Source organism: Macrotis lagotis, chromosome X (assembly GCF_037893015.1).
Source record: "Macrotis lagotis isolate mMagLag1 chromosome X, bilby.v1.9.chrom.fasta, whole genome shotgun sequence".
NCBI lineage: Eukaryota > Metazoa > Chordata > Mammalia > Peramelemorphia > Peramelidae > Macrotis > Macrotis lagotis.
Window position 1 is genome coordinate 296005928 of NC_133666.1, and position 14420 is coordinate 296020347.

The 14420-nt window shown below is 34.7% G+C and overlaps 1 protein-coding gene across 8 annotated transcripts in view; it reads left to right on the top strand.

The window, feature by feature from the left end:
• ATP8B1 (ATPase phospholipid transporting 8B1) overlaps positions 1 to 14210 on the top strand; it is a 139779-nt gene extending 125569 nt beyond the window's left edge. For 6 of the 8 annotated variants that reach the window (XM_074202694.1, XM_074202695.1, XM_074202696.1 and 3 more), the window contains exons 23-28: positions 2064 to 2287; positions 3868 to 3951; positions 5916 to 6161; positions 6746 to 6884; positions 7930 to 8060; positions 12019 to 14206. In XM_074202694.1, coding sequence (XP_074058795.1) covers positions 2064 to 2287; positions 3868 to 3951; positions 5916 to 6161; positions 6746 to 6884; positions 7930 to 8060; positions 12019 to 12243 — 1049 coding nt within the window. In that variant the 3' untranslated portion in view covers positions 12244 to 14206. Of the gene's footprint in view, positions 1 to 2063; positions 2288 to 3867; positions 3952 to 5915; positions 6162 to 6745; positions 6885 to 7929; positions 8061 to 12018 lie in introns of all 8 variants that reach the window. The other 2 variants (XM_074202701.1, XM_074202702.1) reach the window with 2 other exon arrangements.
• Positions 14211 to 14420: the final 210 nt, after the last annotated feature.

Genomic DNA, 14420 nt, shown 5'->3' on the forward strand with positions numbered 1-14420 from the left:
TAACTTAACCAAGTCAAATAACCAGTTAAACTGTTTTCTGTCTGTCAAAGTTTCAAATCAATTCAAAACTTGCAATTGATTTTGGAAGTTCTTTTTTGGCTTATAATTCTGCTTAGGTTTTGACTGTCTCCTGAAATTTTGTTCAGTCATTTCAGTTGTGTCCTACTCTTCATGATCTTATTTGGGATTTTCTTGGCAAAGATACTAGAGGAGTTTGCCATTTCCTTCTCCTCCTCATTTTACGGATGAGGAAACTGAGGCAAGCAAAGTTAAGTGTCTTACCCAGGATCACATAATTAGAAAGTGTCAGAGGTCAGATTTGAATTCAGGAAGGTGAGTTTTCCTGACTTCAGATCGGGCATTCCATCCCCTCCTAGACTCTAGGAAGCAATCAATTTGGGGTATTCCATTTTTCTGTCCTTTTGCATTATCCTCTCCCTTATTTTTCATCATTATAGTAATTTATTTATTTATTTGCTTGTTTGTTTGTTTGTTTGTTTGTTTTGCAAGGCAATGGGGTTAAGTGGCTTGTCCAAGGCCACACAGCTAGGTAATTATTAAGTGTCTGAGGCTGGATTTGAACTCAGGTACTCCTGACCCCAGGGCTGGTGCTCTATCCACTGTGCCTCTAGCTGCCCCCATTATAGTAACTTTGTAATGCTTCAGAAAATATGTGATGATATCCTTTTGAATACTTCAACTAATGCAGATCATAATCTCTCTATCCCTTAGTAGATGGTCCCTTGTAAGATGCTGGGGATTTTGATAATTGCCACTGAATAGCCTAGTCTGTCAACAAGCATTAGGTGCTTACTCTTATCCTTTGTTTAGCATTTAAAATACAAATCTAAGCAGAAAGATGGACAGTTCTTGTCCTCAAGAAGACTTATGTTCCAATGGGAAAGACATATACATGAAAGGAGGCTGGAAAGGAAGAAGGAAAGAAGGTAGTACCCATACAGGAGCATGATGGAAAAAGTCGAGAGAGTCTGGAATAGAACATGGAGAGTAATGATGATGTTATCCTTGATCTAGATGTTATCCTTAAAAAATGGCTTGGGAAAGAATCAGCAATCAGGAAGGGGCCACAAGAGTAGAATGTACTTCTGGTGAAGAGCCTATCCATATGTAACTAGGTTGTTGGTGCCACAGCATAATTCATTTTGCTGAACTCAAAAACCTTTCTAGCATGGAGAAGGATCTCACAGAACATGTAATCTACTGGCCTTTCACTGCAGGGCCTGGGAGTCACTGATATTTTATCATGAATCTTCGGAACAAAAGTGTTAGAAACTTGTGACTAACCCTGCTTTAAATAATTCATAATTTTCTCATTTGTCAACCATAAAAAATGACCTAATGACACTTGGAAGGGTAAAAACATGGGGACTTTTATCATTTTTATTCCTGACAACTTTTTTTTGGTTTTTGCAAGGCAATGGAGTTAAGTGACTTGTTCAAGGTCACACAGCTAGGCAATTATGAAGTATTTGAGGTTGGATTTGAACTCAGGTCCTCCTGACTCCAGGGCCTGTCTCTGCCCACTGTGCCACCTAGCTGCCCCATCCTGATAACTTTTAAAAATAACCATAGATGGTCAAGTTTTGCTGTTTTTCAAGTTTTAAAATATTCAAATATTCAACTCTGGGTTTAATTCACAAGAAACTACAAGGGAAGAATATCACAACACAGAGAAAAGATTCAAGCATATAATTGTGCCATTAATTTTATTTATCCAAAATATGCAGAGGCGGCTAGGTGGAGTAGTGGATAAAGCACCAGCTCTGGAGTCAGGAGCACCTGGGTTCAAATCCAGTCTCAGACACTAAAATAATTACCTAGCTGTGTGGCCTTGGACAAACCACTTAACCCCATTTGCCTTGCAAAAAACCTAAAAAAAACCCCAAAACAACATAAAAAAAATATGCAATTGTCTTCCATTTATGTTCTTTTCTGCTCATTTTTGCAGTTCCAGGGTTTGGGGGGAATGGAGTTTAGTTGGTGCTTTTTTTCTTCCTATAAATCTATAACTAATATACCTTCTTTTGCATTTCTCCCATTAGCTGCCCACATTGGTGTTGGCATAAGTGGACAAGAAGGCATGCAAGCAGTTATGTCTAGTGATTACTCTTTTGCTCAGTTCAGATATCTGCAGAGACTGTTGTTGGTCCATGGGCGATGGTCCTATATCAGGATGTGCAAGTTTCTCAGATACTTCTTCTACAAGAACTTTGCATTCACTTTGGTTCACTTCTGGTATTCCTTCTTCAATGGGTACTCAGCTCAGGTAATGTGAGACATCTGTTTTTTAATTAGTGTAAATTTTTGGTGACTGCAAAATCCCAAATTGTGAATAATTGTTACTACTTTTGCTGTTGAGGTTATAATGATTCATTTTAATTTTGGTAATTGTTTCTTTTGGGGTTAAGAATGGATTTTGTTCTTTACAATTGAAGCATAGTGGACTACATTACTTTTACCCTACTAATATGTTTCTGGAAGTTTTAAAATTAAGTTTATTTAGTGTTTTTCATGAGTTTATTCTCAGTTTAATATACAATTTGTGTGAGCATATTTAAAATCTTGAACAGAGAGGGAAAATAATTCAATTCTATTTACAAATAAGAATAGTAATGGAAATATTTGCCTAGGAAAATATAAGTATGTAAACCTGTCTAATATCCTTTGTACCATTATTGCGTCATACTGTTACCATTGCTCTAGCACTTTCATACTTTTGGTGAGCCTTGTCCCCTGCTGCACATCATTCTCTATATGCATTCCTCATTAGGAACCAGAACACCATTGTAGGGAGCATTAAATATATTAACAGCAGAAAAATGAACATTCCAACTATATTTTGGATAGTTTATTTCCTTTGTGATGATCCTTATACTCACCAGAATGCTTCAAAAGACAAAGACTTATGAATGTGGTACAGGCCAGAGAGGTTCCTTTCTACTACCTTTTGGAAGAACCATCAGTAAATCAGTAAATAAATGCTTAGAAGCACCTACTAATCTTGGTCTTTAGGCACTAAGAATATTGAAATGTTAGCTTTACCAATGTAGGACTTATTTCCCTTGCTAAGAGAATTTCAACAATTGAATCATTCTCTCTCTCTCTCTCTCTCTCTCTCTCTCTCTCTCTCTCTCTCTCTCTCTCTCTCCCCCCCCCCAACAATCTTCATTATTTAAAATCCTCTTTTATGTAATTCATTTTGTATAGCTGTCAAAATGACAAAGGTTTTTAAAAAATTCATATGCTCACAATACACTTTTAAACTTTAATATCATTTTAATATGATTTTGTCTCCAAATATATTGATAATGGAAAAAATGATGAACATCAGAATGTTTAAAGTTATTTATATATAGTAAATTTTACATATGATCCAGTTTATGTGATGATCTATGTCCTTAGCTATTTTATAGAAAGAGACTTACTGAATTCATTTCTTGAATAGCAGATTTGATTGACTAAGTTTTAAGTTGGAAGCATATCTCTCCCAGGTTAAAGAAAACCTTACTACGATTTCTTTCTTACTTTACTACTTACCTTACTACTATTTCTTAGCAAAGTGGGATAACATATAGCTTGTATTTATTACATTTCTGAGCCAAGTGTGACCCAGTGGGCAATATAATAGAAGTCACAAAGTATTGAGTTCAAATTCTTCTTCCTACTTATAGTACTAGCTATGTGAACATAAGCAATTAAATTATCTCTCTGAGTCTGTTTGTTCATTTATTAAATGATAATATCCATAATGCCTCAGTTTTATAAAGCATTAATGACTTAATTGATGTAAATACTTGGCAAACTTTTCAAATGCTGTATAAATATCCTTCCTTATTTTCTCTTTAGACTGCTTATGAAGACTGGTTCATCACACTATTCAATGTGCTATATTCAAGTCTCCCTGTGCTGCTGGTTGGCTTGCTGGATCAGGTATGACTCTTGGTTTATATGGTAAGACTATTAAATAGAAGAACTTGGGCACATTTGGAGAAATTAAAATCATTTTTTAAATTTATGATTTTAGTTTTCCTGAGTACAGTAAAAGTGATTATAATGTTGAAATAATAGAGAAGTAAGAATCACCTTTCTTCCAAGCTTTCTTCTCACTAGAAAGGATGAGGCTGAACATTATTATCTATCTAAGAAATGTAATTTAGCATATTAACCATAACAGATTTTCCCCCCATTTCACAGCTACTTTTCTTAACCTAGCTGAATTGGTTTTTGATTGTGGAAAAGCCTTTTTAATTTTATTCAATAAAACTTTATCCTTTTCTGATCAACTCTATTCATTGATTGGTGAAAAATTCTTCTACCTGTCCTTAAGGTACTTCCTTCCATTCTCCCCCCTCCCCCTTTTAATGATGTGATATTTAGGTCACATTCATTTGGCTATAGTAGAAAAAAGTGGTATCAAACTCAAATAGTAAAAATTCCTGCCATTGAATACTGACTTTGAAAACTACAGATTAACATTATCAATATTGTGTTTCGTTTTTATTAATTTTTGTTAAACATTTCCAATTACATTTTAATGTGAAACTAAGTCATTGGTGATTTTTTTCTCGTATATATAGTTGAGGACTGGGAGTTTGACACCTCTGGAATAAGATATTTATCTAAATTTAGTCCCAGAAGCCTTTTTCATTTGTACACTGCTGACATATCTTTCTCAAATCCCATCTATCACTTCAACTCCATGATGAAACACTGGAATAGAGCGAGTACTTATAGAAGAATATATGTAGGATATCCTGGGAGAATATATAGATAAATCTGAAAGGGTTTGGAAACAATTCAAGTACATATCCTGTAGTAGACTATGTATTTGCCATCAACTACCAGCCAAGCAAAACATGATAACTCTCATCACCAAAATATGTATAGATTATTTTGTTTATTTTGGTTAGGATATTTTTGGCTATGGGTATGCATGAAATAGACAAAAATTATAAAATGGTCCTGGGTCTAGTGTAACTTCCTCTATACTTAGGGCAAAGCATAGGAAAATGAACAGAGGATGTTGTTAAACACAAAAGTCCTTAGCTTGTCTAAAACAAAAATGTAATCTTTGTATACTTTACATGTGACCTCTATCCAACAATCACTGAAATGACAGACTGCCAGAGGAATTGAGCTATATCCGTATTGATATCCTCACTATAAAATTCAACCAAGAAATCTAAAGATATAGTAGCTAAAGGGAAGGACAAATTGTACACTTTTTTCTGAAGGATGAGTAAAATAGTTGGAGGAATTATTTTGATTATGCACCCAACTAAAGAACACAAGAAATTCTGTTTGGTGAGGGTGGTGAGTTATCTCTTCTTAAAAAGGAATTCCTTAAAAAGTTATCTCTCTTTTTGAACCTAAAGAAAGAGACTACCATGAAGTATCCTGAAATCCATTGAAACCCTGTGACAGAGCAATGCTATTTTGAAGGAAACCAGACTGAGAAATGTGAATAATCAGTACAGTGGTTTAAATTAAATCAAGAAAACCTAAAAGCAGTTGAACTTTGAACTCAGTGAACATTCTCAGTCCTGGTGAATGGTGGGCACAACATTTGTGGAATGTGATATCTCCAAACTGTCAGATGCAGTTTCTTTGTCAATAGGTTTTGATTAAATATTTTCTTTTGCTTCAAGGATGGAGTTGGTTAAGGGGAAACGAGAGTGTGTAAAAAAATTGTAATGATAAAGCTTTTGAATACTGTAGCAGGTTAAGAATAAACAATAAGGATGTATTTTGATGAAATTCACAACTCTAGAGAAGAAATCATCTATAATATACATAAAGGGCACACCAGTTTTATCTGTGCCCTGAGCATTGTAATGTTGCATTGATCCCCTTTGTGCAATGGCTAATAATTCTTATTTTATTTTTCTCTTCAGGATGTAAGTGACAAACTGAGTCTTCGGTTCCCCAGGCTATATGTAGTAGGACAGAGAGACTTATTGTTTAACTACAAGAAATTCTTCATAAGTTTATTCCATGGAGTCTTAACATCAATGATCCTCTTCTTCATACCACTTGGGGCTTTTCTACAAACCATGGGGCAAGATGGGGAGGCACCTTCAGACTACCAATCCTTTGCTGTTACGGTAGCATCTGCCCTTACAATAACAGTCAATTTTCAGGTAAACAAACTTTGATAAATAATTTCTGGAATAATTTAGTTGAATAATTTCAATTTGTTGAATAACATGTTTATATAATAAATAATATGCACTTATGAACACTATGTTTATTATGTATATGCACATTTATGTATATTTATGCATGAACTTCTATCATCTCTCCAACCTTCTATGCCATGAATACAATTTTCATAACTTTTTCCCCCAGACAGTTGAAGATAATAAGGCCAATTTGGGGCTGAAGAACCTTCAAATCAATTCATATCTCAATTGCTAAATTCTAGACCCAACTGTTCCTTCTTTCTTGAAAGGGGAAAAACCCTGACCCTGGAGACAGAAGATCCAGGTTCAGGTTCAATCTGCCTGTTTTTTAGTTGTGTAAATTCATTCATTTAATGTCTTTGAGTCTTAGTTAACTCTCCTATAAAATGGAGATAAAATACATACTCTTTCTGCCCCAGTGAGTGGTTGTGAGGATCAAAGTAGGATGATGTAAAGTGCCTTCAAGTACTTAGCTAAATGCAAGTTAACATTTTTCTTTTAACCATCAAATGAGTGATGTTTTCTCTTTTGTTTACCAACAGATTGGCTTAGATACTTCCTACTGGACTTTTGTTAATGCTTTTTCCATTTTTGGGAGCATTGCTCTATACTTTGGCATCATGTTTGACTTTCATAGTGCAGGAATCCATGTTCTCTTCCCATCTGCTTTCCAATTTACAGGTCAGTTCTTTCCAAATTCCCAACTTACATTGCAAGAAATTGTCTCTCTTTTCCTCCAACTTCTGAAAAGAATAAATCCTGTACATTGCTGGATTGCTCCTAGAAATTGTTTATTTCTTTAAAATCTAGTTCAAAGGTGAAAGATAAAAATCTACTTAAATTCTAAGGTTCTATAATAGATTTGCTATAATTCTCTTTTCCCCTATGGAACTAAGAAATTTTGACAAATCATGTTTCTTCATCTCTTTGTTCAGTTCCAAAGTAATACCAGTATCCTAACAGACAACTGGCAGAAACTGCTCACTATGGTATTAAATAATTACTGGCACTGCAAAAGTTAAGGTTAAAAAGACCATTCTATGATTCCTTTGAACTTGCAATCATAGCACATGAAGTAATAATCAGGCAAAATTAGTCATAGGGGATGCTAATTACTGCATATAAATTGTTTTTTTGGATCAGATTACTAAGTTTATTTCTAAATTAACATTGTCATTAGCCAGACCTAATAAATGTTAATTGAGTTTTCAAAATGATGTCTGACCAAAACTATAAATCAGACAGCTCCTTAAAAAAATAAACACCCTGATGAAAGAAGTTAATTTGATTTTCCCATATGTGTAATGTATACAACACAGGGTGATGATGATGATGATGATGATGATGATTATGAGCATTTTTCAATTATATTGTCAACCAGTTTTATCCATAACAGGAGGAGAGCAGTACTTGTGTAATCCAAAAGGCTTTATAATGCATGTTAAGTTTTTTTTCCTCAGAAGAGTTGTGAAGGGTAGGGGCAAGCACATTTACCTCTTACTTTCCTAATTTTACTTCACTTAGGCTGAAATTCAGTTGTGTTCTGCGGAAACATGTTGAGAACTATGGGAATTTGGGGGAAGAGAGCATAGTGGTTTCAAAAAATCAACTATGCATATTCCATAGTCATGAATATGCAAGAGTTGATTCTGTCTTTTAGATAATAGGGAGAGGATGTCATTGTCAATTGACAAAATTTATACCTCTTAACTATCATTCTTCATAGGAACTGCTCCAAATGCCCTGAGGCAGCCCTATCTTTGGTTGACCATCATTTTAACTGTTGCAGTTTGCTTACTTCCCATTATTGCTTTACGTTTCTTATGTATGACAATCTGGCCATCTGAAAGTGATAAGGTAGGTAATGCTCTTTTAATTCAATAAGAATTACTCAATTCAGCTAGGTGGTGCCATTTAGACCTGCAGTCAGAAGGACTCATCTTCCTGAGTTCAAATCTGGCCTCAGACTGTGTGATCCTGGGCAAGTGACTTACCCTAATCTTTAAAGTGAGCTGGAGAGCCTTTGATCTTCTTTCGATCATTGTTTGTCTTCCCTTCTTTTCAGTCTGTCTTCTTTAATAATCTCATTAACTAGTGTAGTTTCAACCTACCCTTCAAATGCAGAGGACTCCTAAAGCTCTATTTCTAGCCCTGACCCTTCTTTTATGTGCTCTGGAACAATAAATTTGTACCTGCAAACCCAAAGTGGCCCAAAGCAAGCTTCTGCATAAGCTGGTTTATTGTAAATCTCTATGTACTCACTTCACTATTTCTGTCATACACACCACAATTTCCTGAATCTCCCATATTTTAAACTGGTGTTATTTTGACTCTTCCCTCTTTTTCCCTTCACCAGACTCTCACAAATTCTTACTCATTCCACCTCCATAGTAACTCTTATGTTTAGCCTCTCCTTTCTGTTCCCAGTTCTTCTGCCTTGATACATACCTTTATTATGCCTGGACTGTTGTGGTTGGTTTCCTATTAGAATATTCCCCTTCAGGGTGGCCAGGTGGTGCAGTGAGTGGATAAAGCACCTGTCCTGGAGTCAGGAGTACCTGAGTTCAAATCCGGCCTCAGACACTTAATAATTACCTAGCTGTGTGGCCTTGGGCAAGCCACTTAACCCCATTGCCTTGCAAAAACCTAAAAAAAAGGATATTCCCCTCCAGGCCATGCCAGAATAATCTTTCTTATAATAAAGTCATTCCTCTGGGAGAAAATATTGGGCCACAGTTAGAACACTGGATAGAGAGCCTGATTCAAATCCTGACTCTTACCACCTGTGTAACCTTGCCCAGTCTGCTGAACTTTAAGGGTTTCTATTTCATTATCTATAAAATGAGGAGATCGAACTAGATGACCTACAAGTTCTCCTCCAGATATTATATATTATATCATGTTATACTAAAGAAAAAAAAATTTCATGACTCCTTATTGACCGCTGAATAAAGGTCAAACTACTTCGCTTGACATTCGAAGAACCCCTTTACATTTTGATAGGTTCTCATCTTTCCTAACTAATATTATTCCCTTCCATATAATTTATGTTTTAGCCATAGTGGTCTGCTCTCTGCCTCTGAATATATTTTCCCTTTTTCAATTCTTTGCCTTGGCTTGTAAATTGTTCACTGTTCCTATGTCTGTAATTCTTATCAATCTTTTCAAGTGCAGATCATTATCACCCTTCTGTGAAGACTTCCTTGATCTCTGTCTCTCCACTGTTGAAGAATTTATTTCTGCATTTACCAGGTCAAGCAAGGAATTTTTTTCATCTGTGTATATAAGGAGTATATTTGATCATGAACATCCAAGCAGAATTCAAAATTGTGTAATCCCCTGAAGTGGAGTATGACTGGCCAATTTACATTCTTACTGCTGGGTTGAGGAGAAAAAGAATAAATTGGAGGTAGTTCAAAACTGAAAGATGAAATGAAAGATGAGAACATTTTGCTCTGAGCTGTAGATTGGTACTTATTACTGCTACTTATCATCTGCTATCCTGCCAATTGATGCAGAAAATCTATTTATGAATCACTTTTTGGATCTGATAGCCTCACATTTTCCAGGGTATAAATATGAAATAACACAACTAAAATAAAAAGTCTTTATCACATATACACATACACACACACACAAAGAATTGAAAGATGAGTTGGGAGAGAATAGTATAATGCTAGGCGAAGGAAGCACAGAGTTAGGAAATTGATGAAGATATGGTCTGTGGACCATAGTAACCAAACTGTGATTGGCACATTCCCGGAACAAGTACTTCAAGTCAGTCAGGTACTTTCCATTGTTCTGCCTAGGGATGGCACTCTTTCCCAGAATAACACATTTCTGCATAGTTTTTTTCTTATTGACAAAATCTAGTCTACCCTCAGGACTTGTAGTGATGTCAGTTTCTCTTGAAGTACGCTAAGACATTCCTTAGTTCTTGCTTCCATTCCATAATCTTTTGTTCCTTTGACCTCACATAGTATTTTTTTTTGTTCTACACTTTTAAAAATATACTTATCATATGATATCTCATTTTCTAATCATCAGGGTTTGTCATCTCTACTAAATTGTGTAAGGTCCAAGAGAACAGCAGCCATATCTTACTGAGATCTTGTACTGCTCTTTGTACAACAAGACTGAGTTCACATTAGACACTGACAGGAAGAATTAATTCATGAGTTCAGTTTTTAAATGTTACTTTTGCAGGGATGACTTCACCTATCCATAGCATTATTCAGCAGATACTTGGAAGATTAGAGAGATGAAATACAAGGATATATTCAATTCTGAAGAACAGGGGAAACTGGATCATATTTGAACCCAGAGTTGAAGTGTGTGTGTGTGTGTGTGTGATTGTAAATGTTTATGTGTGAGTGTATGCATATATAAAGTATATTTATTTATATATGGAGTATATATATATATATATATATATATATATATATATATATATATGTATGTATACACACACACACACTCTCTCTCTCCGTGTGTATATACACATGGAGAGAAAGAATGAGAATGATCAATAATCAAAAACACTAACAAAATTTTTGCTATTGACAATAGGGAGAAAGTAAAGGCAAGAGTAAAGAAACAAAGAGGTTATCAGGGCAAAAGGAGTTGAGGCACTCACAAATGGTGACTTCGGTTTTCTCAGTAAAGTAGAAGATAAGACCATCTGTTCAGAAAGTGGGTTGGAGGTACACTTGGATGTTCAAAATGAACATAATAGAATCAATAAAGGATGAATAAATGGATTGCCCTGGGCACTTTTAGTTCATATGAGATTAGACAGTATAAACTTATTGTAGACCAGTCAGCATTGGTTTTGCACATTCTATCAAGAGTACAGAGCTTTGTGGATTGGAACATGTATAATAGGAATAGCCCAAGGATGGAAATTAATAAGTCTAGAGAAGGTCAGATTTAAGAGTAAAAGTGGAGAGGAATCATGGCAATAACCAATCATTGGCCCTGGAGTCAGGAGGACCTGAGTTCAAATCCATACTCAGACACTTAATAATTACCTAGCTGTGCAACCTTGGGCAAGTCACTTAACCTCACTGCCTTGCAAAACACAAAATAAATAAATAACCAATCATTAGGTCAGGGCTTTGTAGGAAGGAAAGGGATGTAACTTGTGTTTATGTTAAAGTGATTTTTCAAAATGACATATTTCTCTTGTTTAGAATTTTATTAGATTTGAAATGAGGCAGCAACTAGATGGAGCAATAGATAAAGCACCCACCCTAGAGTCAGGAGAACCTGAATTCAAATCCACCTCAGATACTGCATATCCCTGGGCAAGTCACTTAACCTCAAATGTCTCCAAAAGTAAAAACAAAGATTTGAACTGAGAATATTCTGTTTTTCTTCATCTTATCTTGCAAATAAATTTAAACCAATAGTTGTTAACCTGTTTTTTTATCTGCTATAACAAGTACAAAATGTCTTCTACCCTTTATATACTTCCCAGAGTTTTATGATTTATATATTTTAAAATTTGTGTCTTTGTTATTCTATGGTCTGATTTCTTTTACACTTTATTGATACTAAGGCCTGGTCATTTAATATAAACTTTTTATTAAGTAATGTGCCAGTCATTGTGCCAAGAGCTGGGGAGGCATCATACAAAAGCTATATAAAAACAAACCATATACAGGATGGATTGAAGAACAATCTCAAAGAGAAGGCAATAAGATTAAGGAGTAAGAAAGACTTCTTGTAGAAGGTGGGACTTTGGCTGATCCTATGAGCATTCAAATGATTGTTTCTTCTGCCTTAACTTCATGCATTCATTCCATTCTTGCAGATTCAGAAAAATCGTAAAAAGTATAAAGCAGAAGAGCAGTGGAAACGAAGGCAAAATGTGTTTCGACGGGGAGCATCATCTCGTCGCTCTGCTTATGCTTTCTCCCATCAGCGGGGATATGCTGACCTCATCTCCTCAGGACGTAGCATACGCAGAAAGCGATCTCCACTGGATGCAATAATAGCTGATGGAACTGCGGAATATAGACGAACTGTAGACAGCTGATGTGAATTTTTCCATGGAAATAATTTTAAGGGAATAATTGCACAAAGAAAAATATACCTATATATATTTTTATGACTGACTCAGGACTTTTTTTAAATTGAATTCCACACAAGGATATTGAAGATGAGCAAACTTTATACATGAAAAACTACTTGGTTGGGACTATTAAAAATTAAGCAAGCCAAGTATGAGCATTTTTTTAATTCCATTAGTCAGACACTTATACTCATCAAACTAAAGCTTATCAAAGGGTTTGTTTTTTTAAACCTTCAATTCTTATTAATATGACACTTGAAAAAATTGTTATACTAATGATATGTAACAACATTAAAACTAATGTCTCCTATCAGTAATGTTCAGCATGAATAACCAATATGTTCATTTAGTTTTCCAGGCAACTACATTGATATGAATTTTCACTCAAGAGGATACCCACAAAAGAGTATAATTAAAAATTCCTTATTTGGGAGTTAAGGGTTCTGAAGGCCACTAAGGAGTCATAAATGGGCTGCATCGTTTTAAAATATTTGATTTAACTAATTAGTGCAATTCAAAAAAAGTCCATTGAATTTGGCACATGTCCCCTTTGTTTCTTTTTAGTGCAAGTCATTATAACAACTTTTAATTTTCTCAAAGCATGTCATTTAAGAGACCTCCTAGAATCTTACTGTAAAAAACCTTCTTTTCTTCTAAAAAGAAAATCTTCATTTTATGTTTGTAAAACAACTACATAAATGTGGAAAACAGTGATAAATCACCAAGTATTTTGCAGAGCTTTCTTTTGAGAAGCAACCTTTTGTGCCTGCCTATATATACAATTATAAAGTATTTTTATAAGTGAAATGAGTAACAGAGACCTCATTCTTTTTCACTCAAATGTTTCTAGAGCTGCCTTGAGAAAAAAGGATATTATTAACCACATTTCAAAGTATGTTAGTATATGTTCATTTCAAATTATCATTTTAGTTTAATTATGGGAACATCCTTTAGAGAGGTAAAAACTTTTTGTCCAAAGGCTTTCCTCATTCTGTGTAGAATATAAACTAGTTTCTTTTTCTAGTGAAGATATAAGCATGTTTCACCAATACTGCCCTTTACCAACATGCTGCTACTTGATGTTAAAAATGTCTGCCTGTCATGTTATTTCCTTTGAATTTCCTTAAAAATGTGTACAGTTCTTCCAGGTGCGACAAAAGAATGTATAGTTCTTCATTTTATGAAAATAAATTAAAGAACGTTTACAACTTTTCCTTTACCATGTGAATAAAAGGAATGTAAAATTCACTTTTTTTAAACAAAGGTAAACTGAGTGTATAATTCTGTCAATTTCATATTTCTATTCTTTTTTGTGGTAATTGAATGTGGGGAAGGTTGACAAAGCGAATGTGTCAAAGACTTATTCTGTAGGGTGCAATATTAACAATCTTAATATGCAAATTGCTTTGGAAAATTATTTCCTTTTATCTGTAAATCAGATTTTATGTGTAAATATTTTGTTTAAAGAATAATAAATGCTTTAGTAATATATCTTGGGAAATGATCGTCTTTTCACAGATGAAGCTTTCTTTTTCATAGTGGTGAATATAGAAGAAGAAGAAAGAATATGATTCTTGGTTGGGTTCTTGTTAAGTATATTTCAGAATAATAAGGCTTGAAATTGGAGAAGTTTAGAATTTTAATGCAGAAGTGAATATTCTATGAGAAATGCAGAAGGAGCAATTGCCTTAAGAGTCCAAGACCTGGATACAAGCTCCTTATATCACCTTTCCATTCCCATAATTTTGTGTAAGTCCTCAATTCTCACTTAAGTTTCCTCTTCTCTAAGTTGGGGTGATGATTACTGACTAGCTCAAGGTAAACACAAGGCACCAAAATAAGTTGGGTTGATTTCAAAATTCATATTCTTAATAGAGTTCAATAGTCAGGCAAGTGAATGATATATTTGCCCAGACACAAATAAGTTTATAGCCTCAAATGATAGGCATAAAAATATATCTGAAAATGAGCAATACTGTGAGTTTATTAGTAGAAATATTGTTTGTCCTTCATTTTCAAAGAAGACTAAGACATCAGGGAGGTGACACTATGATATGCATGTGAATTAGATGTGAGTGAGGAGGTGCTGTGCTAAGTCACCAGTCTCACTTTCTCCTCCTGAGCCATCTGGATTCTGTGAT